The following is a 27,399-nucleotide window of genomic DNA, read 5'->3' on the forward strand; positions in this document are numbered from 1 at the left end:
AGAGGAGAAGATGTGAGCACTGTAAGGCGACGTTATAGGGAGAGTGATCTACGATATGAATACGTAATGATACCCGGCGCGAGCCACCATCTTTTTCAATGTCAAAAATAAATTATATCGACATGAATCATTTCAATTGCCTTCGCAGTGAATACTACTTTCCACTCTCCTTTACACTCTCTTCACCTAGTACCCGACTCGCCGCCATGAATCTACATGTCCGCTGTGTCAATCAACCAATCCCTTCTTGAAAGCCTTTACTTACAATGCGCCGTGCCAGCTCCCCAGGCCCCTCATCGCCTCCGCCTGCACGCTTGTCATGCGCAGCAGGTTCTCCGTGTCCGAGAGGTTCGCCGACAGCTGCGCGAGCTGTGAATGCAAATGACTCTTCAAAAAGAGCCAAGAAAATAAAAAAAGACGTTAGCTTCCTCCCCCTCCCTCCGAGGTTGACCTCCAGGTCGTATGGATAAAGAATAAAACAAACCAGCTGTCTCGACTTCATCTGTCCGCCTGCTGCGGCGATGGCCATGCTTTGTCGAGGACCGCCACCGCCAATATTCCTGGTGGCCATTTGTAAAAGAGGAGGTTTTAAAAAAAGGAAGAGAAAAACAAAAAGAATAAAAGAACGAGCGTTGGAAGCGGAAGCGATTTTCGGACAGAACAAATGGAGCGAGGGACGTTGTTGACTCAGGCTATTATGGCTGAACCGCGTTCAAGTGTGATTTTCATGAATCACGGCGCCCAAAATCAATGGCGATGGCGACGATAGACGCCTAACAACAGCGGACGTGGATTGAACTTTGATTTCCTTTGTGCGGAATAATGTCGTTGTAATAGTCGTTTGGGATACCAGAGCGAAGTAACGCGTCGCAGCCAGTAACACGGATAGGTTAGAGGTAGCCCACAGCACGATGATCCACGTGACGGTCACGGTCAAGTGTAATTATTACACAAATACTCTGGCTGTTCGTCTGCCCCTGCACGAGCACAATTAACACATAGAAAAAGACTCTAATAAAAGTGATAGTTCAACTTTGAATTATTCAAATGAGGCGCCCTATTACCTGGGCGCTCCAATATTCGCTGTCTTGTGCATTTGTATACCACAAGTTTTTATCAGACCCAACGGACCGCATCGTCCTGGAGGTCAAATATCCCATGCCCAACGAAGATGACCTTTTCCACCGCTGCCACTGCGAAACCTCGTTCCAAAACGATACATAAGGATTGACGTATAACCAGACAGTATTATAAAAAACGACCAAAGAAACAAGAAAACAGGACCCCAGACTCTAATATGTGTGTGTGTGTTTGTGAGTAATAAAACAAAGAAAAAAAGGACCGTCGTAGTTCCTGTAGGTGCGCCGATACCACTGCATGAGTATAGACCACCTGAGGGAAGCTTCAGAAGGAAGGGAAAAGTCGAGCAAGGTTATGTCCACCAACACTATTCCCAATCTACCGTTTCGCGCCGCGCTATCATCAAAGTCTAGCGGCCAGTTGCCTGTCATGAACACGAGGCTATCAAGGGGCGATACCGTCGGTAAATGGTGACTGTGTGGGCAGGTGGCAACTGGCCGTTAAATGGTGGTTGATCCTTGGCCGAATCGGGCCAATTGATGCTTTGAATGCAAAGAATCAAGTGTTCTTGCTGAGATGCAGTATTATCAAAACAGTTGAGCGTTTGCTGCCGTTGCTTCTTTTCGGCCGTATGTACAGGACTTGGCAAAGTCCGCAGGAAAAACAAGGGGTCGTGTGTTGTTTTGGCATCCTTCGCTGTTGCCAAATCAAACCAACTCCAACGCTGTGTTATTTTTTTCGCAAATGTAAAGCAAAGAGGAAATTAAGAAGAATGATTCATGGCTTGACAGGGCCAAACGCCAACGTTATCTTCACAGGGAGTCATCGGTGGCATCAGCTCTGATGTGTCTCCAGCAGTTTCGTCGTCAATTCGATGGTACTAGTGAACACTGGTGGCAGCTGCCGGCGCCGTAGGAAGGCTGGTCTGGCTGCTGCGTGCCGAGTTTTCGGAGTCGAGTTCACCACTGCCCGCGCTAGCACTCGCACTACCCGTCAGACTTCGCACATTTCTAGTCTTTGGTGGATGTAGGGCGCTCACCCCAATATGCTGTTCAACTTGCTGAGGTGCAACCGCATTGCCTTGGCCAGGAGGGTAGCGAGGAACCGGCTGCCGTACGCCGTCCGGAGGGGAAGGGCGGCCACTCATGGGAGGACCATATCCGTTGGGGGGCGAAGGTCTACCGCTACCGCCGCGCATCGAGGGGCTGTACGGGTTTCCGGGAGACTGGCTTGCGCGTCGCCCAAAATTCATGCCTGGAGGGCCACCGGGAGCCTGGCTGTATTGCAGCTCATCAAGTCTCGAGGCCGTCAGGGAATTGGCTCGGGAGCCGCCGTTGATTGTGCCCCGGTCGACAGTACCATAGCGATTCGACGAGCAGCTCATAAGTGGATCGTCTAGGATATTGTCTGTCATCGTGGGTATCGATGCAATCTGGCTTGAGCGGTTTCGGCCAAAGCTAGGTCGGAATCGGCTACCGCGGGAAGGAGGAGGAGCATCAAACTCGGGGTTGCGGCGGATCTGTGTGGAAGGCGGACCGGATGTTTTACGATTCTTTCGTGAAGTTACACTCATCATATCGAAATTCTCGGCATCGATGGCAGGCATTCCAGGACCCATGGGAGGGTCGTAAAAGTCGTCATCGTCGTCGTCATCATACATTTGAGTGCTGTGGCGCATAGGATGGGGACCGCGGCGAGGGCCCGGGGGCCCCGGAGGAGGAGGGCCGCGTCGCATGCGCATGTCCTGCTCCTTCATGCCTCGCTGTCTGGCGTGCATTTCTCTCTCGCGCATAGCAGCTTCGCCGTTGTCGGAACCAAAGTTTTGTTCATGACCTTCGGGGATGTCGTCGTAAAGGACAAGATGAGAGAATTCCTCGAGGTCATTGCCATCCATGGATCCGCGTCGAGAGGGAACTTGCGACCCACCGTTCATGTGTTGCGGTGGCGGACGATTCATACCGTTTGGGCCGCCATTCATAGGAGGAGGACCTCGGCGCATAGGACCAGCGGGGCCGAAGTTGGAAGAGTTGCGAGGACGAACCTGGCGCGGCGGTTGCCCATTTCCGTTCGGCATGCCGCCCATCATGGGGCGGTGGCCATTCTGTGAAGGTAGGCGTGGAGGCTGGCCAACGGTAGGGGAGCCTGGAGGCATTGCCCCTTGAACATCTCCCGCCTTGGGGCGGTTTCTATTGACCATATTCAAGTTGTGCATAATGGCATATAGCGTTTCGATTCTGGGAACGGGAACCTTGACCTCATGAGCCAGCTTGATCGGGGAGCCCAGATACGTCTCGATCTCCATGGGCCGTCTAGCGACGAAATCTTGCCACATGATGCTGTCTGGGAGATTGGGTTTTGTCATGTCGTTCAATATCCTCTGCTTGAAGTCAATGTCGAATTTGCAACCGTTGGCTTCAGCGAGGAGAAGCAGCTCATCAATGATGCCAGTAACCATATCCTTGACGCCGACCTTTTCCAAGAGAATGGACTGGTTCGGTGTTTCAAACAGTACGCTAACAGGGTGAAAAGCAATCGGGCTAGAATACAATAGCGTTAGCGGATATGCGGAAATAGGAGAACGCACGATGGCAGTGATAGACATACCCGATAACACGTTCATATTGCTGCTGCCGAATGTTGGGGGACACCTTGCAGTCAACTTGGCCGGTGCTCAAAGTCATGGCGAGAGCCTGTGCCATATCCTCTTGAATAGCTTGGGGAATATTGCTCTGTCTGTTGGCCGGGCCAACCCAGACATCGGTCGAGCCCCTGTGCTCAAATTCGCTTGGGCCAAGCTGAGTGAGCTCCGCACCAGATACTAATGAGAGAACGACGTTTGTGGGATAACGCTCTTCGATGGCAGCTTCGACGCCAAGTGTGTGTGTGGTGTTGACAAGGATGCATGTATGTTGAGGAGTAACGACAGAATCGATGACAGCGGCCAAATCGTAGACGTCGGGTAAGGCTTTTACGCACAAAACGACGTAATCGAAAGGACCGTCGCGAACGCCAGCAGCATCTTCGGGATTTCGGACCACTACGGGAGATACATGTTAGTTGCGGATGCGAGGGAAACGAATGGTTTTCGGAGTTTCGGTTTTCAAATACGCACCATGCCGTGGCTTGAAGCGCTCGTTGCCGAAGACGGGCGACCTGCGAAGGATTGTCAGCAACGCGATCGCATCTTGCGAGAGGGCAGTCGGCCGGGGCTGCCGAAGCTACGAGAGCAACATACTTGAAGGAGATGCCATATTGAGAAACATGTTCGAAACCCGACTTCCAGACCAGAGTGACATCGCAAGCGTTTGTTGCCTGGAGTCGCCAGGAGAGAAAAGCAGAGACTGGATTTCCGCCGACTGAACAAACTTGCATTAGCTCATTGTCGCTCATGATGGGCAGAAGCGCCGTGGCGTGGCGGGGAGCAATCGCCGAGCGCAGGAATTGCGAGAAGAAGAAAGCAAGGTCGCAGTGACAGGTTCGAGAGGTTTGGGTCAATTGGGGTGGGTGCAAAGTAGGAAGAGTAGCGAGAGAATGAAGTGGGAGATTGAGAGTCTGAGTGCAACGACTGGTATGCAATGGTAGACAAAAAGTAAGTGGGCTGGCTGGTAGCGGATGTTAAAGGCGGCGGCGCCCCAGAGAAAGAGACCGTGGTGACAGTGTGTATCTTGCACCTGTTTAGTGCCTGCCAGCAAAGCAACCAGGGTATGAGTTGCACGACAGAACAATGCAATGCAGTACTGGTAAAGACGCGAATTTGGGAATAGGCTGCAAGGATTTTTTTCTGCCCTGGGAGGGGGGTGGGAGGGGTGGGAGACGAAAGTTGGACTTTGGGCTGATGGATGGACGAACCTGAAAGAATCTTGAGACGGGGTGTCATAGGTGCCATGGTTGAGTAGGTATGGCCCGATGCGGCCTAGTGAACTTGAGCGACGGCCAAGCGTTCAAGGTCCGAGTTTATTCAGTACCCAGCTCTCGCAGGAAAGAGAGCCAAAGCAGCCGCAAAAAAGAAGATTGGCTGATTATTTGGCGGCACAAAGTCTGCCACGGGGAAAGGGCCCTGGAGACTGCAAGTCAACAGGCGCCGTTACTTGGTAGGAAAGACAGACGAAGCTGTCAACTGGCAAGCAAAAAGTCAATCTCGGAAGCCGGTCAACAGCCTGAGGGGCTGTATGATTCGCGGCGATGGGATCTGAATGCGAAGTGACAGGGGCCAGGGGCGGCTGAGAGGATGAGCCTGTCGAGCTGGTGATTGCTGGCTGTATGGGAGGGTCGGCAAGAGATGGAGCAGCAAAGGCCCAGGGGTGTGGATTGCGATGGCACAGGCACAGGCACAGGCAAAGCGTGGTCGCTAGGGAGAGGTAGCGTCGACGGAATGTGGTGGGATATCGTCAAGACAGCCAGGTTTGGTGTGTGGCGGTTGTTGTATGGTGGGCCGAATGCAGTTGTCTACCAGCACCGATGCAGCAGGACGGGATCCAGAGGCGCGCGGGGAGACTGACTGGAGAGAGGCAGAGCGGTCGAATAGTTTAGGACAGACGACCAGAGCAGATTAGCAGCGACAAGAGACACTGAAGCCCGAGGGGGGGTGGCGGCTTCGCAATAGCAACGTCAAGCAGCGTGTTTTCCGGCAATAGGGATTTTTCAAACGAGTGACTGAAAAAGGGCTGGCATGGAAGAGCTGGGACGAGCGAGCGAGGCTAGGCAACGTGGTTGGCCAGAGCGGGTGGGCAAAAACTGTGACGGCGTCAGAAACCAAAGGTGCTAACTTTTTAGTAGCGCAGCAGCGAAGCAAGGAAGGGAAAGAGGGAAATGGAGCCACTTGGACGCTGGGAGGGGGAGCTAGGGCGACGAGGAGGGAGGGAGGGAGCATGGAGCTGCGAGGAACAAGGAGTGACGGACAGTAACAGCGAGTGAGGGCAGCGAGATGACAGAGGCTGAGATGCAGAGAGCATGAGGGAGTTGCAATACTTGGCAATGAGACTGAGTGGCCGCCTTGACGGAAGCGGAGCGAGAAAAGCCACGGACCAGGATGTCAACGACTTGCCAGTGATGGTGGGACGATGCGAGTGGGCGGACGGGGGGAAATGAAGAGGTGGGATTGAAAGAAAAGCGAGGCGTGCCAAATCTGCGTCACAGACATGCGCACGCAGGCAGGGCAGAGCAGCGACGTGGGTCGTTCGTTGGTTGGTAATCCGCGCCTGCAGTAACCAGAGACAGATTATCTTGTTGTAGGTGAAATTTTTTTGCCTCATCACAGCTATGAGCCTGCTATTGGAAGAAAGGGGGAAGTTGCTGCTGGTAGCTATTGCCACGACAGTCAGGAGGAGGACACTCTAGAACCACAAGCAAGACGCTGCAACAGCAGCCAAGCAGGCAGGCGGGAACCAAGAGCAGTGGTAGGTGGTTGGGATTTGGTCACTGGCGTGTCATGGCTGTCCTGCCTGTCGGTACCAAGGTACCTAACATCCTTGAACGCTGAGTGACCCAAGACGTCGCCAGAAACGGCCTCAGCAACACAGCACTACCTATCAGACACTTGGTGCCTGACCAGTACAATGTTGCAGAGTGAATGTGAAAGGGGGGCGCAGGCGGCCACGCATGTGGCGCTGCTCTGTCGCGTCCCACTGTTAAGCCCTGTTGCGCTGAAAATAGGTCTTGCCGGTCTGGGGCGCAGACGACGGCTGGGAGGGGTGTGCTGGTTTGTGTGAGGGCGTGGAAGGGATGTACCTACACCAAAGCCAGCAGCAAAAATCAAGAGAACAACATAGATGAGCAGGTGGAGGGGGCAATTGGAGAGCAACCGGCGGTTCAAGCCGCATCTTCAAGCAGGCAGGCAGACCATCTTCCTCAAGCACACTACTTGCGACGGCAACAGGCCAGATGAGCAGATTGGCAGGCAGGATCGACTTCCAGATGGATCACCCTGTCTCAAGTAAACCCAGACGAAAATTAAAAGCATCCTGAAAACCTTCAGCGAGTGGGTGAGCGAACCACAGTCGCTGGCTCTCTATCAACGGATTGGCCGGAAGTCCCAACAGCAGTAGCGCCGACGGAGCATCCGCATTTTCCCAGTCGTGGCTGACTCTTCGAAGACGACGAGTTTTTTATTGGGGCCTTTGGTCTGGCTGTGCTGAACTCGTCAGCAGCCTGCAATGGAAGGAAGGACACTTGTCGCTGGGGATGCCTTCTCTCTGCTTCGCTGGCACAACCTTAGAAGCCGGTGTTTGGAGTATAAAGAGCTTGCAATGAATCAGAAGCAGGCGCCCTCACTTGAGTGTGCTAGCCTCCGTATGCCATTGTCCTAGGATCCCTGAATTTCCTCGCATCTTGCCTTCTATGATTCCCGTCCCGTCGTTCGTTCGTTAAGCCGTGCCAAATTTTTGATCTCGCCTTATTATACTTTGGTGTAGTGGTGGTGTGCTCGCTTGTGGGCTCGGGAGCGGACAGGTGGTAAGAAACAAGTTAGTACTCACCAGTAGCGCGTTATAGCCTAAACTCTCTGTAGGTGGGCAGCTGCTGAGAATGGGTAGCAGACGCCGAATCAGGTACGCGAATTGTGCAGTTCCTGTAATAAGCAGCAAGTGGCTGTCGGAGGTTGGGATTATAAACCTTCCTGGCTGCCTGCTCGATCGGGATGGCTTGGTCACTTCGTGTGGCGGACAAGCTGAAGCCTGGTTCCACGGTTGATGCTGCAAGGTCGTCCAAGGCTCGGGCGTAGCACGGGTATCGGGAGGGGTAAGGGGTGTCAAGGCTGTCGTGGGAATAGCGAGCGGATATTGCAAGACTGTCTAGAAGTCACCAGGTGAACAAAGGGTTCGAGAAGAGGCAAGAAGGATCAGAGGAATAGTCCGTGATCGGTCCGTTCGTTTCCTCGTCTCTCTTGATGGGGCAGCAGCTGGACAGCCTGAAAGTCTTGGAGCGGACGGGTGATTGCGGGTCCCGCTGGTATGGATACACAGAAGTGCTGTCGAAGGGGGCAAGTGCCAACGCGGTGTTCGTGAGGCTGCGATAACTGTCAAGGATAGATTGGTTTCAGAGGAGCACCGATCTCAGTGACTGGGTTTCTGTAGCATCGCTTGTTCGCGGGAAAACAAGTCGAATATCAAATGACGACGAACAAGTATTTCCGTCGTTGTTATGCGTATGGTCGTGTTGGAGGACTCGCGAGCGCTTTCCAGGGCTCCTGGTGTTTCGAATGTCTGGGAAGTTGCCCTTGACAAGACACAATGGATCGTATGGTGGTCGTCGAACAGGTAGTGCGTATGTCAAGGTTGATGCAGATGCAACACGTTCGTCAAGGATTCGGGGATGGCAAACCCATCAGAGGGCAAGTTGCGAGGAGGCCAAAGGGGAAGACGGGAAATTCGAGAGAGAAACGAGCAGAGGAAAACAAAGCCCCAGGAGCCAGACGGAATCAAGAAACGGAAGAAAAAAAGAGAAACCCCAAGAAACAGAGAAGCAAAAAAGAGAGACACAAGGCGGGGAGGCAAGGTTGGTAGGCAGTGAGTGACTTTGACTTGGCCAAGCCACAAGTGAAAAAAACCAAGGGCAGACTATTGGTACCAGCACGTTGTGGAATACGAGGTTTGGCACGTCAGGCCTCTAGGCGCAAATCCAAAAAGGCCTTGAAATTCGAAAATTTGGATAAATGCCTACTCCGTATCCGTAGTAGGTAACTACTGTTGTTTTATCAAGACAAGCTTGGGCTGGCATTGCAAGGAATATAGGAATATCTGGCCAGTAGTTGCTACGAAGGTATTACGGGTACTGCTGGTACTGTACACCACCCGCAGGTAAAAACGCCGACGCCGAATCCAAAGCATGTGCAAACAACGATTTTGCCTCGCTCACCTGCTTGACTACATAGCAATACCCAGTCAGTCCACATTCGTTGGGCTAATAATCCATGCAATATCCCGTGCATGCATGGCTGCCCAGGCAGCAATGATGCTTCGATTTTCAGGGGCCGTTGATGGCGGATTACCTACATAGATGCTTGCCAAGGCAGTTGTCCTTTCCAAAGCTCCCGAGATGTTTCCCCTGCCGCCAACCAAAAATGGACATTAGAGAAGATTGGAGCCCTTCTTTTTCTTTCTTTCTTTCTTTCTTTCTTTCTTTCCTCCTTTTTCTTACCCATTACTGACGAATTGGACGCAAGTTGGAATTTCGAGAGCTCGCGTGAGCACAACGGTTCATCCAACCGTCGCCCGACAGTCCGTGGTGGCACTACAGCACAGCAAACGGCACAAGTTTTGAATTCACGGATTCATTCACATCTGCTGACACACACAATCAGCCACGAATACATCGGCGGAGAGTTTTATTTCGGCGGAGTTAACAAGTTGTAAACCCGTGATGCAGAAGTCAGTCAGTTATTCCAGCCAACAAGCGGACAAGACTCCGGCTCGCTCGCGCCATATCAGGAAAGCCCGGCCCCAAATGCAAGCCTCGTCAATGGCGCAGATGCCGCCTTCCTTGTGCCAAGCCAAACATACGTCGTCATCCGTTTAGGATGGAAACCGGGGTCGCAGCAGGCTAACCAACTAACAAAGGGCCTCAACGGCTAGAACAGCCCTGGCTGCTTTTCACCAGGCAGTTTACTGGTTCTCACCAGGCCGAGCTACCTGCCCTGCTTTTATTACGAATATTGGAAAAGCTTGCCGATACTGCCCAAGCGGATCATGGCTTTGGCTTGACACGTAATTACCCACTCAAGCAACTGCATCCTGCCGGACCTGCGTCTCGCGCTCAATACTGCGAGCGCGTTGTTTGATTGCCATATGCATGGCCTCTCAACTAATGCCAGCTGAGGGCTCTCTCATCACATCTACGATGCATCTAACAAGTGGCGCCTGGAATTGGTGACGGGGACCCCGAAGCCAGATTTACGATAACAGACTGCATAACTTCTGGCCGCATGCCCACATCGTATGCATCCAGCATGTGGCACTTGAACAGGTGGTGCCCTTGTTGTGTTTGAAGTTGCAAGGTTCCCCAATGGTTATTGTGCGCATGAAAAGCTAGGGACAACGTCGCGGGAGTAGCCGTGCACCTCCAGTATGACATCCCTCTGGCTTGTCCTCGTACAGAACGCTCGCCAAGGGCACCTCGCAGTACCATTTTCATTTCACGGCTCATTTTAAGAAAGCTGGCCAAGACTTGGCCCAATGCCGAGGTTGGCAGTGCCGCGATACGAAAGCATGCAAGCCGGAAGCCACCACACGTTCTTGCATTTTGGCGATAGCCAGACTTGCAGAGCTCAGGTGAAGAGAAGGAGGTATAGCTGGTTACGCTCCGTGACGTACATGTAATAACTAGTACGCGGCAGTTATCTTCCGTACCTGGTCGTCCGTCCGCGCCGCAGCGCCACTGCGGGTATGCTGGGCCGTACTGGCCGCTACTACCATGACTGGAGGGCCCGAAGACTGGTTTTCCAGTTCCAGTGGGGATGATTTGCAGCGCGAAGCAGGTACAGGGGGCCAGCGTGGTGGCTAGGTACTATTATTATCACCCTGAAGAGATGGACGGACTTGTTCCTGACTTGGATGCCAGTGGTCCGAGGAAGACTACTAAATTAGTATCGTTCGTTGGCCCTCCAAGCTTCAGATCCAATGCGACCTTGGGGAGCCATTTGCCCACTCCCAGGGCCGAGATACGCGGATATCATTATTGAGAGCGGAGGCTGTGCCGTTGAATACGATGGGTCAATTGAGTAGGGCTAAAGAGTCCCCCTGTGTCGCTATTTCCGGCCGGCCGGTGTAGTATGAGGCTTGCATGTTATGATGTTGACTATAGACTATATGTGAATTCATATCCATACATGCATACTATGGCAGATTGCTCGAATTTAAAAGGCAGCCTTTCGCCACAGCGCAGCTCGACACCGCATATTCCGGTGATGAATTAATGCATACATGGTCATATTGATACCCGCAGGTAGCAGATAGAAACGGGGCTGACATTGTCATGCTCATTCACCGTCATCCTGTGCTCCAGTGTCTACTTAATTCTTGTACCAGTTATCTGGAATTTTACTCTGTACTACTCTGTGCCGAGATTAGCAGTAGAGATGGTCCTACTCAGCCTTCAGCACAGGTACGGATGCGGGTCGGAACGAGAATTGGCTTCGGGACTCAGCCGCAATGTGCCTTGGGTTCGGATATGACCTTGAGCCGTCTTGCTGCTAGCCGCCGTTGGAGAACACGATAAGTACCCCGTAGAACGCCAGCGTCACACAATAGAGTTGAGGCTGGAGGCATCCCAGCTGCTCGTTGCCTGCCCTGGCCCCTTGGCGGCGGCCTATTTTCGTCACTGATATGGATAGTCGAAATTAGACAAAGAAAAAAAGAGATGTGATAGACTCTTGACACCTGTCTCGTAACTATTGTCAAATTGGCCGATCCCATGTCTTGCCTGTCACCGGTAATCGTTCATTGCCGATGTTTTTCACTATCTGAAAATCTGCAGTCAGAATCACCCACATGCAGCTCCTTCATCTAACCGTTCCATGCAACTAAGGCTAAATTACCCATCGTGCCCCAGTTCTCGCACTGACATGGACTGGAGAGGTGTAGCCGAGCGACTGTGGACGCCGGTCGGTCCTTAATGATTCCAGATTGTTTCCCGCCAGCCAACTGGAAGACAACAAAGCACGCCATACATTTTAAACTTTGGGGGGGTGCCCTTGTATACCAAACCCCGACATTCAACAAGTTTTTTCGGACTTGCGTACTTTGGGAATGCCGGGACAGGGGCAGACGCGTTCCTCCCTTGGGCTGCGGATGACGCGGAAGAGAGTTTGTCTACTAACTATTTAGTCAAGTCGTTCCTGGCAACTAGAAGAAGGACGTGGTTACCTAACTAGAAGCCGGGCTGCATGAACTCCCCGAGAGAGCTCGAAAAGGAGGGAGAACGGCGCGATCCGCATCCGCATAGCCCGGAATTCAACCCCCCTGGCCTCCGGCCAATCGAATTTGTGCGTATCAGCATCTTTTTTCCCATGGGCCATGACTACATGGTGGATTTTCAACTATGGCCCGCAAGGCTAATAATACAGTAAGAGAAGAAAAAATATCATGTTGATTAATTGTAAAAATGGCCCAGACCCTCTCCCAATACCACCCCCTCCCTCTTTCGGAATCCTTGCTCGGAGCTGATGGGCCTTGCCTTGCCTTGCCATCTCGATGCACTGCATTTCTCAGAGGCAACCAGGCAAGCAAGCCCCTTGCTTTTTCATGTCCGTCCTCTTGGTTTCTGCTTTCTTTTTTTCATCGTCTCGTTGTTATTACGCATTGTAGATGCTGCAGGGACAACGGCAGTTGAGGTCTCAGGAACTCAAATCCGACCCTTTCCCCTCCCTTGCCTTTTTTTTCCCTTTTCTTTCCCCGCCCTGCCCCTTTGTAATTTTGATATGTCGGATGGAAGAGAAGTCGACGCTCTCTCGTCACCAGCTGCCTACCCTGCACTGATCGATTAAAGGCTGTCCTTGCACTTTGGAGCTGATTGACACAATTCCCGCTTCTAAATTTCCACGGAAAATGCTGTAATTTTCGGCTTACTGGACTTGGCTGAAAATATGACGGTTGGTCTTGTAGGTTGTTGGTCTTATATCCAAGGCGTACATCACCAATCAGGCTACAGACCAGCAGATGATGAATGGTTTTCGGATTACGGTACCAATAAAACGCCCCAGTAACGACCATGATATTTTCATACCATATTCTTTCCTGCTGCGAAAAAATCGCCTACATCAACCGGCATGCACTACTAGTCGACATCCGTGGTAAAGCGATGCCTATATCATCCGAGAGAGTGTTGAATTGCCAGAAACCTCTCCAAGACCAATCCCTATGTCCTAGATGTGTCGTCGAAGGCCCCTCAATTGCAGACTCATCCCAAACGTTGTCAAGAGTAGATCCGCTAAGACTCCTTCGCGAGATAATTCCACTCCAGAACGAAGCTGTCCTCGAAGTCCTCGCGCGCCCGCAGGTAGGCCTGTACGTCGTCGAAGACGCGCGTCTCGGTGTACCGCCTGGTGATGGGACGATCTCCAATGGAGGACGTGCCAGAGGTCTGGGTGAAGTGTCAGTCACCCGGTGAGAAGAGGCGGAAACGCCGAATGATCAAAGCAAAGGTTAGGTGAACTGACGTGAGTGAGGACGGACTTGTTGCCCGTCGCCTTTTGCCTGTCCGCGAGACCACGGATGATGGCGCTGGCGGCGGCTGCGTGGAACGCAGAGGCAGTGTGATGACAATGTCGTTTTCACTTGCAACTCGCCTGATAGTACCCGTGTCATCCAGACCAGAGAAGACGATGCCGTTGAAACCTTTGGCCTTCAAAAGATCGGCCTGCTCTTGCTTGCGCACCAGAGTCGAGATGCGGAGCGCCTTGACATGAGGGTTGGACGACTCGAAAAGGTTCGACAAGATCGATCCGCCGCTATCCAGTGAGAAATGCATCAGTTCACCATGGAACTCACAGCGTATCGCTGTTGACTTACATGTATCCAGTAGCACCGGTAATGAGAAGTGTTGTAGTTGACATGCTTCAAAACAAAACAGATTACGTTGACGGGTTGAAGCTGTTTACCGGGTATCGTTCACACGCCCGCTGGAAAAACGGTTATACATGTGCTATTCATGCTTTTCCGCGAAGGAGAAACTATTCTGTTGTCTAATCTAGATCCTTAAAGCGTCTTAGATACAACCCTGAAGTAGTAATCTCACCATTCATCGCGCTTACAAATTGCGCCTTACTAATGTGAAGTGATTGTGGTTTAAGTCGCTTGTTGGGTGTAATCAAGGCCAAGAGAAAAAGGAAACAAGAACATTTTCTTCTGTGAACTTTGTCCAGTTTCGGTAGTCCCATCGAAGACTGATAACAAATTTGTTGGGGTCAGAGGACGAGACGTAGCGATGCTGTTGTTTTATGAAATAATGCAAAGATATGTATATTATGAGACATGACCGTGCGTCTTTTCAGTGGTGAGAGCCTCCCAGTATTTCCTATTTTAAATATCCAAAGTCTATATTAATCAAGTAACGCCGCTCCGTTTTCATTTTCCACGAACATTTCACTTTAGCACGAGGCTCATGCGCTCAGAGTACCCTTGGTACTCGGCACTTCGCCCTCCTTGCCCTTGACGTGCGACGCAGCCTGGCGAATGGCGACGGCCATGGCCTTGAAGGCGCTCTCGGCGCGATGGTGGTCGTTGAAGCCGTGGAGGCAGTGAACGTGGAGGGTGATGTGCGCGGCCTGGGCGAAGCTCTCGAAGCAGTGGGGGACCATCTCGCAGCTCAGCTTGCCGAGGAACTCGCGCTTGAGGCCGAGGTCGATGACGGCGTACGGGCGGTTGGAGAGGTCGACGACGGCGCGGGAGAGGGCCTCGTCGAGGGGCGCGTAGGCGTACCCGAAGCGGGCGACGCCGACGGGGGTGCCGAGCGCTTTTTTGTATGCGGAGCCGAGCGCGATGCAGACATCCTCGGCCGTGTGGTGGTCGTCAACTGAGAAGAGGAACGTCGAGTCAGTAAACGTGCAGGAAGATCCGGGGGAGCTCGAAGGTAGGCATACTGTGCAAATCGCCGTGGCAGTTGATGGCCAGGCTCCAGCCGGCATGCTTGGCCAGGGCGTGCAGCATGTGGTCGAGGAAGCCGATGCCCGTGTTCAGGGCAATGGTCTGGGACTTGCTGCTTTGCGATGCGTGGGAGTCGTCGGACTTGAGTAGGCGGGCGTCGGTGTCGGGAGGGAATGCGCCGCCGTCAATGTTGAGGGCGAGCTGGATCTTGGTCTCGTTGGTGTCGCGCGCGAGGGCGGCCCAGCGGGGGGCGGCGGTAGATGCCATTTCTGCGTCGTCGTTCTGCTTCGAGGGCCGGTTGATTTTCTTGGAGAAATAAATGGCAGCAGCTGTATTTGCGTGGAATCTATGGATTGTCGCGACGGTCGGAGAGTTGGCGGATGAGGGAAAAGTATGGACCAGCTAGACTTTTTGGCCGTCTTCGGAGCTTGGTGTTTGACTGACTTAAGGCAATGTGGCTTGGATTGGCTGTATTTTCTCGCGGCGCAAATGTTGCTGTTGATTCCTTAAAACAAGTTTGCATGTGTAAACTAAATACGGTCTACTTGGATCTAGCCATGGTTTGTTCCCGTGGTATCTGCAAAAGTTGTCGAGCACATCTCATGTTAGAGATGATGCAGTTGGATGCTCTGCTCTCCAATTGAGGCGGTGTCGCTCCAGCCACCATACAAGTGGCTTGTGGTGCATGTAAGCCTTGGAAATAGGTACTCGGTTAGTGGCATGTGATTTTGAACCGCCTGAACTCTGATCAAGGAAGCCTAAAAGTTCTGGATAGCGATGAGCAGCGGATTCGGGGGAAAAAATCAAAATCAAGGCAGGAAGAAAGCAATAAAGGAATAGAAGAGAAGAAAAAAACAGTAATAGAAATAGCTTCGGGAAGAATTTTGGTTCCTAGGTACTATGCAAAGGACACATGTCATGGTCATGGTCTGCCACCTCTGTAGTCAGCAAGCGCTTCAGCCTCAACGCCGCAACCACGCCTCTAAAAAGGTTTTTGTGGCATTGGTCTGTGGCACAGGTGACACTAGACATTCTGAAACTGTTTTCCTCGCCTACTAATTTTTTACTTTGCACAACCACAGGCCAGGCCTATATTTATTTCTCTCCGTCTTCCAGTGCTCTGAGCTGACTTCTTCTCTTCTTCATCATGATAACCCCCTCATTGCACTGCATCTCGCAATGTCGTTTCTCCGCGGTCTCGGGTCGTATGGTTTGACCATCACCAGCACCATTATCGGCATCCTTGCAGCCTCTCGCACCAACTTGGTGCCGTCCGATCTGGGGAAACGCTCCACCGCGGCCGTCATTCTCGCATCCATCTCCACATTTGCTCTCTCCTCGATCTCGTGGTTCTATCACCTCCTCTCATCGTCGCCCTCGCCGCCTTCGCTGTCCTCGCCGCCCTCGCATCCGTCGTCGTCGTCGTCGTCGTCTCCTATCATGGCCGTCGTCATACAAGCCGACCGTCCTCGCAGACCCAGCGTCGCTGGCGACCTCTTCGCCAAATTGCCCACTGCCGTCATTGTCAAGATCTTCGAGACTATTGACGACAACTCCAAGCGCGACATCTGTAGCGTGTCCCGACTGAATCGTCGCTACCACACCTTGGCCGATGCCGTTCTCTACAAGACGGTCCACTTTCTGACACCACAGTTGCACTTTATCTTTGGTGAATCCCTCAGCCGCCGACCTCGTCGTGGATCGGCGATTCATGAGATCAAGCTCGCCTACCCGGCATCGCAGCTTTCCGACATGGTCTCTCGGCTCCCAGTCAATGGCACTAGGAATTCGTATGACAGGTCTTTGCCCTTTGACAGCTTGTCCAGCACAATCTCCAGAATGTCCAACCTCGTCACTCTGGATATTGCTGTCCCCAACGCCTTGCTGCATGGCATCGGACAGCTTTTCAATGGCCCGTTTGATTTGGCTTGCCTCCAAACATGCAGGCTCTTCTACCAGTGCCCAGGTGATGAGTTTTGGGACCTCCGGGAGAACATCCACATCTTTGCTCATCCGACCCTGGAGACTCTTGTGCTTCGAAAGGCTCGCCTAGGCGACAAGGCGTTCGATCTGCCTGAACGGCCCGAAGAGACCGCTCTCAAAAGGTTGCATTTGATCGACTGCGACATCAGCGATGATGGTCTATTTGACCTGATGCATTATCCAGCCGCGTTGACAGAGTTTGTCATGACTCAATCCCCTGATCAAGAGGCAGACCTGGAGGAGACCTCAACCAGCATCAGAGACTACATCATCGCAATCGAGCCGCAATGCAACTCCCTAGAGACCATCACGATAGACCACGTCTTGTTGCGAGATCGTCGAGCACTTTCCCTCAGAGGATTCGCCAAACTGAAAACCCTCCGCCTCAACTGGGACCACCAATTATTTGGACACTCCTCAAAGAGAGCGCGTCTCACTTCCGTGGGCATGCCGCCTGAGCTCGAGACGCTGGAATTCTTCAATCAGTTGGGTACTGACGACGAGGTCACAGATCTCTTCGTGGCGATGCTCCAGAACCTCAGCGTCATGGCTCGCAAACTGACACATCTGATTGTCATGGAAAGCGAGGAGGACGAAAAGCCAGTCCCCAAAGCAGTCGAGGAGGCGTGCAAGTCACAGCCACAGCTGCGCGTGGACATAATTGGGAGGATGGACACTGTGGACTGCGGAGATGATGAAGAACGCGATGGATCGAAATCCGAATGATTGGATTATATCTGGGATAGAAATGGGAATTTGATGGAAAATCGAGACACGATAGACTACATATACATTGCATGATGGACGGTGCAAGGATAGGCAAGCGGTTTAGACGATACCACATACACGAACTGGCTAAAGGCCAAAGATTAACTGATAGACAGCGACTAGAACACTTACAGCGGAGGATTTGGATAGAATTCATTGGATAAGACAGCGAATATATTGAAGATTTGATATTCTTACACTCTGAGGCTGGTCTAGCACACGATGTGGTAATGGGCTCTGTTTGAGCTGTAGGTAGGGACCCCTTTGATCAGGACGCATCATGTTGCACCGATTTATCCAGCTATCTGAAATTGAAGAGTTTTAGGTTTTATGTTTTCTTCGTGATACATAAAAGAGTAAGGTAAGAAAGAAAAGCGACAGCATGAAGTCTGAGTGGTGGGTGGTGGTTTGTTGGTCACACCAGCATGGTGGGGTTACCGGGTCTTCAGTTTGCAGCAGCAGCAACCAGCTACTGTATGTAGTCACAGCTACAGCGACGCGATTCGAGGCGCGACACCAAACAGCTTTCATCACAACGGTTCGTCGCCACGTCTCGGCGCAGCCATGCCCATCGACGCTCCTTTCTTCAAAGTGTTTGTACCTTAGCGATTGAATTCGCCAAGGCATTGCGAAATGCCATCCTCCGCCATGGAAAAGTTTCTGCGCGAATGGCGGCAGGATGCCCTTAACAAGGCGCAGCACGACTCGGCCATCTTCATCGGCGACAAACTGCTCGCCATGACCAGTGCGCAGCCATGACCCCCCTGCTCGGTTTGTCTCTATCCGCTAACCCCGCGCCTGATAGATGACGACGAAGACGCTTTCTGGCTTGCCCAAGTCCACTTTGCTACCGGCAACTATACTCGCGCGCACGCCTTCCTCGTCAAGCAAGACCTCATCAACAGGAACCCGTCATGCCGATACCTCGCCGGACACTGCCTCATCAAGCAGTCGCGGTTCGAAGAAGCCCTGGCGGTCCTCGGCGAGCGAAACCCGACGCACCTCATCGCCAACGGCCACAGCAACAAGCGCAAGTCGCAGCAGCGGAGCACGCGCCGGCGGGACGAGGCCGCCGCGCAGGCCGACGAGGTCGAGGAGGCCAAGACGCGGCGCTTCGAGGCGGCCATGTGCTTCCTGCGCGGCATCTGCTACGCCAAGCAAAACGCCTTTGACCGGGCCAAGGAGTGCTACAAGGACGCGGTGCGCATCGACGTGCAGTGCTTCGAGGCCTTCCAGCAGCTCATGAAGAACTCGCTGCTCTCGCCCGACGAGGAGTGGCAGTTCATCGACAGCCTCAACTTTGACGCCATACAGACGGAGCCTGACGTCTCGGCCTCGCAGGAGGCAGCCGAGTTCACAAAGATGCTGTACACGACGAGGCTGTCCAAGTACAGGAACCCGACCATCTTCCAGACGGCGTACGACTCGCTCTCGACGCACTACAAGTTGGGGGAGAACCCGGACCTGCAGCTGGCCCGCGCGGACCAGCTGTACACGCAATGTCGCTACGGGGAGGCGCTCGAGGTGACCAAGGCCGTGATTGACGGCGACAAGTACAACTTCAACATATACCCCGTGCACCTGGCGTGTCTCTACGAGCTGAAGAAGAAGAATGAGCTGTTTCTGGTGGCGCACGACCTGGCAGACACGCACCCGGAGGAGCCGTGCACGTGGCTGGCCGTGGGAATCTACTATTTCGCGATTGATAAGGTTGCGGAAGCAAGACGATACTTCAGCAAGGCGAGCATGATGGACGCGCATTTTGGGCCGGCATGGATCGGCTTTGCACACACCTTTGCCGCCGAAGGCGAACATGACCAAGCCATCTCTGCCTACTCGACAGCCGCACGACTGTTTATGGGGACACACCTACCACAAGTGTTTCTAGGCATGCAAAACCATGCACTGAACAATATGTCTCTGGCGGAAGAGTTTTTGAAGACGGCCTATGGACTATGCAAAAACGACCCTTTGCTGCTCAACGAGTTGGGCATCGTCAGGTACCATCAAGATCGGCCTAAAGAGGCTGCGCAGTTCTTCCAAGCAGCTCTCGAAATAGCCAGTGACAACGGAAGCGAGCCGGCAGCCTGGGTAGCAGCCAGAACAAACCTGGCACACTCGTATCGACGCCTGCGTCTCTTCAAAGAGGCCTTGGAGCAGTTTGACGAGGTCCTGCGGATGGGCGGCAAAGACGCGGCCGTCTTCAGCGCCAAGGGCTTGATCCTGCTCGAGCTGGACCGACCCGAAGACGCGGCCGTGGTGCTTCACGAGGCGCTGGCCATCAACCCGCAGGACAGCATCGCGACGGAGCTCCTCAACAAGGCGCTGGACGAGTCCACGCTGGAGGACGCCGAAGAGGACGAGTCGGAGGGCATGCTGTACTTTGAGCAGCAGCTGCAGCAGCGAAAGGCGGAGGCGTCGGAGAAGATCAATGGCCGGCGGACCGGGCGCAACATGATGGACAAGGGCAAGGGGCGGGCTTTTGGCAACAGGCGTAGGACGACGCTGTTGGAGGACGACGACGGGGAGGCGGGGACGAGCTTGATGGATATGACGGATGATGAATAGAATCGACACCGTTCAAGATAGAATCGACGCTTGAACGGGCGCCGGAGTCGCGACGCATTTTATCGGGTTTTCACAGCATAACGGGGCGTTGAATGGTGGGTTCTATAGCAGTTCTTTTTTGGTCAATGCGTCAACATTGTACCATCTATATATAGTGTATATGGTTTTCTGCGCTTGTGAGTGAGGCCATATGTCAGGTGTTTTCTGAAGCAAAACTGCCAGAAGGATCACCTTGTGGAGAAGAGGCGCATTCGCTAATTGGAATTCACGTAGCGCTGATTGGGCGCGAGTTAGTGGCTGATCGCGACCCTATCTGTCCATGTATGTATGCTCTGGGCGCTGACGACAGCTGTTTATGACCTAGGGGAGCTGGTGGCTGACAGCTCAAGCTGTACAAGGCCGAAGCAGAAGAAAAGGAAAGCTTCGTGGCTCACGGAGCGGGGAATCGAGTCGACATCCCAAGTTGAACTCTGCATCATCATCATCATCATCATCGTCAATCACTATTGGCAATAACTGATCTTGGCCAAGCCCTCTCCCATCGCCAACGAGCAACACATTCCGGAGAATATACATATACACACTACATACATACAACAAGCAATGTCTCGATACTTTCCGCACACGCCCTACGCCGAGGACCAGCCCCTCGCATACACCATCCTGACCACGCACGTCGCCATGCGCGCCGTCACCCTCGGCACCCTCCTCGGCATCGCCACCACCTCCGCGCGCACCGCCATCCCCGCCCTCCGCCGCCCCAACGCCGCCCCGTTCGCCGCGCGGCTGCTGCGGTCCTGCGCGGCCAGCATCGCGGTGACCCTCGGCGTCACGGGCGTCGGGCTGGCGGCGCGCATGCGGGGACGGGAGCGCATCGAGTGGCAGGACCGCAGCTGGCGGCTGCTGGAGAACAGGGGCCAGCTGGAGACGGACGACTGGACGTGCGCGGGGATGGGCGGCGGCGCGGCGGCGGCGGCGCTGGTGATGGGAGGGAGGACGGGGTGGAGGGGGTTCGTCGGCGCGGCGGGCCTGGGGAGTGTGGGCGGCATGATGGGGTACGTGGCCTGGCGGTATGGTGTGAATGGGGGCAAGTTTCCGGAGAGGCTGGCGAGGAAGGAGGAGAGAAAGGGGCTGTAAGCGGTGGCAGGGTAGGGGGAGGCACGGTATTTCGAGAGGGGGGATGGGGATGGGGATGGGGATGGGGGTTTCGCTGCTCGCTTGTACTTTCATGTCACGGATTTGCGCAATCGATAATCCCAGAATGAACCATTACTGTTTGTTTATGCTATTGAAAATCATGGTCCTTCGTATCAAAATCAACCAGGCATTCGCAAGATGAATACATGCTCCATGTTGTATCGCACGCCCCGCCTTACAGCTTGGCCTGCGGCTCCGTCAACTCTTCAATCTTCTGGAACTGGTAGAAGAACTTGAGGCTGTCTGGGTTCAGCAGGGTACCGCTCGGCTTGACCGTCTTGCCGCAGATGATTTTCTTCACTGGCAGCTCTACCTTTTTGCCATTGACCGTGGTCTATGTATGCGGTGGGACGTCAGTCAGTACAACGCGGTCGCGTCGATGGGGCAAAGAAAAATCATACCGGAATCTCGGGCACCTCGAAAATATACCTGGGCACGTGCCTCTTTGTCAGGGCGGCCGCGATCGCCTCGCGCATGTCCGCCGCCACGGCCCTGGTCAGCGACCCCGGCGTGCGCATCAGCACGAACAGGACGACCTGCTCGTCAATGTCGGCCGGGCGGCGCTGCCCGACGCAGATGCTGTCCGCGACGACGGCGGGGAAGCGCCTCTCGAGGACCGCGTAGATGTCGGCGCTGCCGAAGCGCACGCCGCTCGGGTTGAGCACGCCGTCGGAGCGGCCCTGCATGAGCACGGCGCCGGTGCGCGGGTGCACCTGGCAAAAGTCGCCCTGCGCCCAGACGTGGTTGAAGCGCTCGTAGTAGGCGGCGCGGTACTTGGGGCCCGGGGAGGTGGAGGGGGCGCCGTCGTTCCAGAGGTACAGGGGCACGTTGGGGAAGGCGGCGGTGGCGACGAGGTCACCGGAGGTGCCGGCGGGGACGGGCCGGCCGCCGGTGCCGTCGTCCATGTCGTGGTCGTAGACGGCGATGGGCACGCCGAGGGAGCCGCCCATGCAGCCGCCGCGGTAGAGCGGGTTCAGGGGGTTCTCCTGAACAAAGCAGCCGGCCTGTGTGTGTGTGTGTGTTTTTGTTAGTGTCAGGTGTGCCGGACCAAGTTGGGTGAAGGGAGGGAGAAAGACAAAAACTTACAATGTCGGTGCCTCCGCTGATGTTGGCCAGCTGCGTGTGCTTGTGAAAGGCAACGTCGTAGAACCAGTCGAACAGCTGGTCCGGGAGCACCATGCCGGTGCTGGTCACCACCTTGAGCTTGGAGACGTCGGCCACCTCGCGCGGCACCACGCCGGCCTTGGCCAGCTCTGCCATCCACCTTGGGCTGACGCCGAGCACCGTGACGCCGTACCGGCCGACCAGCCGGACCAGCACGCCGACGTCCGGCCGCAGCGGGCTGCCGTCGTACAGCACGGAGCGTGCGCCGTAGATGAGCGCGCCGACGCTGGACATGTACATGATCCAGCCGGTGGTGGTGTACTGCAGCACCACGTCGCTCGGGTCCAGGCGGCGGTGCAGCACCGCCTCCTTGTGACCGGATAGCAGCATCGGGCCGACGCCGTGCACGATGGCCTTGGGCGCGCCGGTCGTGCCGGACGAGTAGTAGACGACCATTGGGTCCTGGAAGCCGACGCGGACGAACTCGGGCGGCGAAGCGGAGGAGGATGTGGCGGAGAGGAAGGTCTCCCACCGCTCGACGCGCGCCCCGAGACGGGAGGTGTCGTACGGCTTGCCGGGGAAACGAGGGATGGCGATCATGGACTCGAACTCGGGGCACTCGGCAACGAGACCCTTGAGCATGCCGGCCATCTTGTCGCGGAGGTCGAGGACCTTGCCGTTGTAGAGGGCGCCGTCGTCAAAGAAGACAAACTGGGGGAAAGGGGGTCAGTTCACTGCACACAAAGTCCATGACCCGGGTTTCGGACACACCTTGGGGTTGATCTGCGTCGTCCGCTGCAGCAGGCCGTTGATGCCCATGTCCGTCGAACTGCTGCTGAACAGGCCGCCGAGCCACGTCACCGCCAGGAAGACCAGCAGCGTCGTGTACGAGTTGGCCCCGACCGCCACGACGCGATCCCCGCTGCGCACGCCGCGCGCCTCCATCGCGGCCGCCAGCCTCCCCGCGTCGCGCCGCAGCTCCGCCCAGGTGTAGTCCCGCTCCTCGACGCCGCCCTCGCGGACCTCGGTCAGCGCGACCTTGGCGTCCTCCTTGCCGGCGGTGCCGCGGGTGCTAGGGCCGGCGTCTTCGGGCCCGCGCCGGTACAGGAAGTTCTCGGCAAAGTTGAGGCGCACGCCGTCGAACCAGCGCGGCAGGGCGTCGACGGGGGCGGCCTCGTCGACGACGCGGGTGTAGGCGCCCTCGTGGATGGCGCGCTGGGCGTCCCAGACGGCGCCCCAGAAGTCGGCGCGGCGGGAGCAGGACCAGGCGTAGAGGTCGTCAAAGGTCTGTGGATGGTGATGGTGGTGGTGAGAAGAAGGAAGAAAAAAGGCGTGAGAAGAGGAGGAAGGCTCGTTTGCTCACCTGCATGTTCAGGCCGAAGCGGTCGTTGCAGCTCTGCATCAACCGCCACATTTCAGTGTCCTTGGGGTTGGGATGCTCCCAGAGCTTGCGAGGCATGGCTTCGGAATCCATGGCTGGCGTCTGTTGTCGGTCACTACTCTGACTGACACTTTTGATGATGAAGAGGTGTTTGAAAGCCGCGAGACGGTGTTGATAACATGTCTCGTTTGTCACTGTACTAGATCGCCAGCTGCCTCCACAAGGACCGATTCCGCTCCGTTCCGGGGTTCTTAGCCGGGGTTAATCTCCGTCCCCAGACGAACTAGTTCTCCAGCCATTCATGAGTCGTGCTGCCAGAATCTGAGCAAGCTGCCGGCTTGGAATTTAAAATTCCGCTCTTGCAATTATTCTTTCTTTTCGTTGCTTGTGGTTGATTGGCTTTGCTAACCCGTTTCCAGCCGACTCGCGGCGTTGAACCTCCGCGGGCTGCTCGGATGGAACCCGATCGTCGCTGCTGCCAAGTCAAGTCTACTATTGATGATGCATTACTCATCATGGGAAAAAAACAGGAAAAAAGAACGAATAATAAAATTTGGATCTTCAACTAATGACTACAATTTCTTTCTAGCATCTCTCAATACATCACTATCGGAATTAGCCTCGTAGTACTGTCCTTGACGGCAAATACCTCATCATCACTTACAGCTTACTCACATATCCTCAAATATGCAAGGTTTCTCGGCAATCAGTCATCTTAGAGCCAGCCTCATCCCACTCATACCCACCAACCCACCAACTCACCCATCTCACCGAACCCTGAGCGGGGGAAGTTGGGTGGTGTGCAGCAGCGTAACCCATCCGCGACTTGATATGAACGTCATGTATGATTTTGGGATGCATGAGCCAGAATGACCCGTGACGGCATTTCTGTTTGCATGTCAATGATGTAAGAGTTTTAGAAACGAATTCTAGAAATTTCTTTGTGGAACAGAATGGCTCGCCCGGATCCTTGACTCACGGACGGACGTTCTGCCAAGCAAGCATCACCTCGGCCGACTGGAAACTGTAGAGCAACAAAATGCAAAAAAAGTCCGTCCTCATAGTATTGAGACTCTTTGACACAAATGCGCCGGGGAAAAGTGAAGGCAACACACCGTGGCCGGGGAGTGTAGCGAAGAAACGGACTTTATCCTTGCGCTGCTCAAATGTCCGGCTCGCAAAATACTCACTTTTTGGAGACTCCCCAACTCACTAGCTGAATGCGCGCTCGTGGAAACAACTCTCGTCTCGATTACTCCGTCTACGCTATCATTGTACGTCCCCGGCGCTTTTCTTTGCAGCCGGCAACCTTTTTGGGCGGACACATCGCTTAGACGAGGCGGGAAAAGTCCACCTGTCCAAAGTCCCATTTCCCGAGACCGTCGTCCTCCAGAAACTCCTGAAGGAAGAGATCAAACGACTCTCCCGCCGGCGCGTCCTGCAGCTCCGCCGCCGGCGACCGCTGCGTCACGCCGTCTCCGCCGCTGGGCGACTCCAGCCGCGGTCCCGCGGTCGGCCGGTCGTAGAGTCCCTTGCGCGAGAGGATCAGCTCGAAGAGCGGAATCGCCTTCTTGATCGCCGGCACCTCCCGCAGCAGGTCCAGCGCCAGCATGGCCCTGGTGATGGAGATGCGCGCCATGGAGCGCACCAGCGCCGACTCCTCCGGATCCAGGGCCGCCTCCAGGTGCAGCGCGAGCAGGGCCGGCACGGTCGTCATCCTACATGGGGGTCAGCACGAGACCCTCTGGCAGCAAAAGTATAGAGTCGCTCATTACAGTGATATGGTGACCTTTTCCATCATGCCGTTGACCAGGAGCCGGCCCGTGATGCCGTCGAGCTCCAGCATGGCGGAGCGGAGTCGCGCCTTGGCCGCGCCGCTCCGCGGCGGGTCGACGGACCGGAGCTGCCGCTGGATCAGCCGGCACAGGGTCGCCTCGTAGCGGTAGCTGGTGCCGAGCAGGTCGAGGTGGTGGATGCTCGTGGTTGGCGACTGGTGGCCGAGCTGCAGCTGCGCGGCGAGCGAGGTGCGCCAGAGGTCGAGTGGTCGTATCAGCTGCGCGAGGTCAACGCGCGGTTCCTGGACGATGCTTGACAGCATCTCGCCGACTAGAGGTTATTGTTAGGCATCCGATGTCAAAAAAGACTGCGGAGGGAGGGGGAATCTCACAGATGGCACTGAGCTTGCAAGTGGCGAGGAACAAGGCCTTGTCCGCGGCGGCGGTGGGAGGCACAACCTCTTGATACTCTCGCGGGATCTTTTCCGCGGGCCAGTCACTCATCTTGGGGGCCTCCATGACAGGCAGGCCATGCAGGTATGCCGCGTTACGGAATTCCGAGATGAGGTGAAACACATGGCGGCCCTTTGGGATGTGAGCAACAGGTATGTCATGGCCACCCACAGGCACAGCAGCTTACATAAAGAACCCAGGCTATCCTCGAGTACAGCCCAGCATTGCCATCCGCCCTGGTACTTTGATTCAAGCTTACGAGTCAGCCAAAGGGATGTGTGCGCGCGGAGGGGGGTCTCACTTACTGGCTGTACAGTTGAAGCTTGGTCGCCAGGCGCAGGGCATTGTAGAACCAGTAATTAAAGTCCTTGTCCACCGCCTGCTCCGGCAGCACCTTGGTCATCAGCAGCGACCCCTGCAAAAAGGCCAGCGCGTCGCTCTCCACCTGCACGTCGTGGATCGCCGTCGCCCTCGCGGCGAACGTGGCCTGCGCCTCGGCCGCATCCGCGAAGCCGCACGCGCTGATGGTCCCGCGGGGCACGTAGATGCTGGTCGCCGCGAGGATCGCGTAGAGAAGGAAGAGCGAGCCGGTGCCGGCCTCGAAGTCGCGCACGAAGCCGGCCTTGTCGATGACGGGCGAGTACGGGTCTTGCGTGGCAAAGTAGCTGGCGAGGAAGGTGATGCTGGGGTTGACGTGTCAGTGCAAACTCGGGCCACACGCTGCATCTGAAAAGGTATTCGTACATGCAGGGCTTCGGGGGCAGGTCAAACACGCGCTTCTTGTTTAGGTAGTCCCGGTCGGCGTCGTCGAGCAGGGGGGCCTTGTGCCACGGCTGCGCATCGTCATCTGGGTCGAACGGCGTGCCGGTCTTGTCGTCTTTCTCGTCGAGCGCGCCGTCATCGACGGCCTCCTTTAGGATGTGAAAGTAGTGAAGCTGCGACTGCGGCGGGCGCTTATCCGAGGCTGCTGCAGCTGCTGCTGCAGCTGCTGCTCCGGCCTGTCGGGACGAGCCCTCGGGGCTGTGAGACCAGGCAAGCGACGCGGTAGGCGGCGGTGGCGGCGGCGGCGGCGGCGGCGGCGGCGGCGGCTGCGCTTGGGGTGTGTCCGTCTAGCGATCCAACTCATGTCAGTTGTATTGTTGTACGTTGCTATATTAGAAGCCATATATGCATGGGCAGACTTACGGTCGTGTTGAGACGTTGCCGAGACAGCACCACCGTCGACGCGGCGGCACCGGTGCCATCCACGGTCTCACCCGGCCTTGGAAGACGCATTAATTATCCATACAAGAAACCCCGAAACAGGAATACGAACCTTCTCCGCCGCTTCCGCGTCACAATCGTGCACTTGTCCGCGCAGTTGCGACTTACACAGCCCCCGCACGGGATGCCGGCCGTCACGGCGTCGCACTTGGTCTTGCGGAGACGACACGGCACGCAAGCCTTGGTCGGCGTTAAAGAAGTCATCTTTTTTTCTTTTGTGCGCTTTCTTCTTCTTTTATTTTCGATGCGAGTG

At 55.1% G+C, this 27,399-nt stretch overlaps 8 protein-coding genes across 8 annotated transcripts; 3 read left to right on the top strand and 5 right to left on the bottom strand.

Annotated features, from left to right (window-relative positions):
* Positions 1-1,960: 1,960 nt before the first annotated feature.
* On the bottom strand, positions 1,961-4,470 carry ISF_03805 (Ketopantoate reductase ApbA/PanE; the record flags this gene model as incomplete). The annotated part of the gene is made up of 4 exons (XM_018847411.1): positions 1,961-3,617; positions 3,685-4,117; positions 4,193-4,233; positions 4,316-4,470. The coding sequence occupies 4 exons, from the start codon at positions 4,468-4,470 to the stop codon at positions 1,961-1,963; spliced, it is 2,286 nt and encodes a 761-aa protein (XP_018705618.1).
* An 8,529-nt stretch (positions 4,471-12,999) lies between these two features.
* ISF_03806 (NAD dependent epimerase/dehydratase family protein) lies at positions 13,000-13,624 on the bottom strand (the record flags this gene model as incomplete). The annotated part of the gene is made up of 4 exons (XM_018847412.1): positions 13,000-13,152; positions 13,229-13,302; positions 13,368-13,519; positions 13,581-13,624. The coding sequence occupies 4 exons, from the start codon at positions 13,622-13,624 to the stop codon at positions 13,000-13,002; spliced, it is 423 nt and encodes a 140-aa protein (XP_018705619.1).
* A 546-nt stretch (positions 13,625-14,170) lies between these two features.
* ISF_03807 (imidazoleglycerol-phosphate dehydratase) lies at positions 14,171-14,921 on the bottom strand (the record flags this gene model as incomplete). The annotated part of the gene is made up of 2 exons (XM_018847413.1): positions 14,171-14,583; positions 14,651-14,921. 2 exons carry the CDS (start codon positions 14,919-14,921, stop codon positions 14,171-14,173), a joined length of 684 nt encoding a protein of 227 aa, XP_018705620.1.
* A 912-nt stretch (positions 14,922-15,833) lies between these two features.
* On the top strand, positions 15,834-17,363 carry ISF_03808 (hypothetical protein; the record flags this gene model as incomplete). The annotated part of the gene is made up of 1 exon (XM_018847414.1): positions 15,834-17,363. The coding sequence occupies one exon, from the start codon at positions 15,834-15,836 to the stop codon at positions 17,361-17,363; it is 1,530 nt and encodes a 509-aa protein (XP_018705621.1).
* Positions 17,364-18,038: 675 nt separating this feature from the next.
* Positions 18,039-19,973, top strand: ISF_03809 (anaphase-promoting complex subunit Cut9; the record flags this gene model as incomplete). Its single annotated transcript, XM_018847415.1, has 2 exons — positions 18,039-18,150; positions 18,211-19,973. The coding sequence occupies 2 exons, from the start codon at positions 18,039-18,041 to the stop codon at positions 19,971-19,973; spliced, it is 1,875 nt and encodes a 624-aa protein (XP_018705622.1).
* Positions 19,974-20,576: 603 nt separating this feature from the next.
* Positions 20,577-21,110, top strand: ISF_03810 (hypothetical protein; the record flags this gene model as incomplete). Its single annotated transcript, XM_018847416.1, has 1 exon — positions 20,577-21,110. One exon carries the CDS (start codon positions 20,577-20,579, stop codon positions 21,108-21,110), a length of 534 nt encoding a protein of 177 aa, XP_018705623.1.
* A 235-nt stretch (positions 21,111-21,345) lies between these two features.
* Positions 21,346-23,748, bottom strand: ISF_03811 (acetoacetyl-CoA synthase; the record flags this gene model as incomplete). The annotated part of the gene is made up of 5 exons (XM_018847417.1): positions 21,346-21,504; positions 21,572-22,174; positions 22,257-22,985; positions 23,046-23,561; positions 23,638-23,748. The coding sequence occupies 5 exons, from the start codon at positions 23,746-23,748 to the stop codon at positions 21,346-21,348; spliced, it is 2,118 nt and encodes a 705-aa protein (XP_018705624.1).
* Positions 23,749-24,985: 1,237 nt separating this feature from the next.
* On the bottom strand, positions 24,986-27,350 carry ISF_03812 (Fungal transcriptional regulatory protein; the record flags this gene model as incomplete). The annotated part of the gene is made up of 8 exons (XM_018847418.1): positions 24,986-25,373; positions 25,431-25,761; positions 25,823-26,015; positions 26,071-26,119; positions 26,189-26,566; positions 26,628-26,992; positions 27,069-27,144; positions 27,199-27,350. 8 exons carry the CDS (start codon positions 27,348-27,350, stop codon positions 24,986-24,988), a joined length of 1,932 nt encoding a protein of 643 aa, XP_018705625.1.
* Between the last annotated feature and the right edge of the window lie 49 nt (positions 27,351-27,399).

This window comes from Cordyceps fumosorosea, assembly GCF_001636725.1.
Source record: "Cordyceps fumosorosea ARSEF 2679 chromosome Unknown scaffold_7, whole genome shotgun sequence".
Taxonomy (NCBI): domain Eukaryota; kingdom Fungi; phylum Ascomycota; class Sordariomycetes; order Hypocreales; family Cordycipitaceae; genus Cordyceps; species Cordyceps fumosorosea.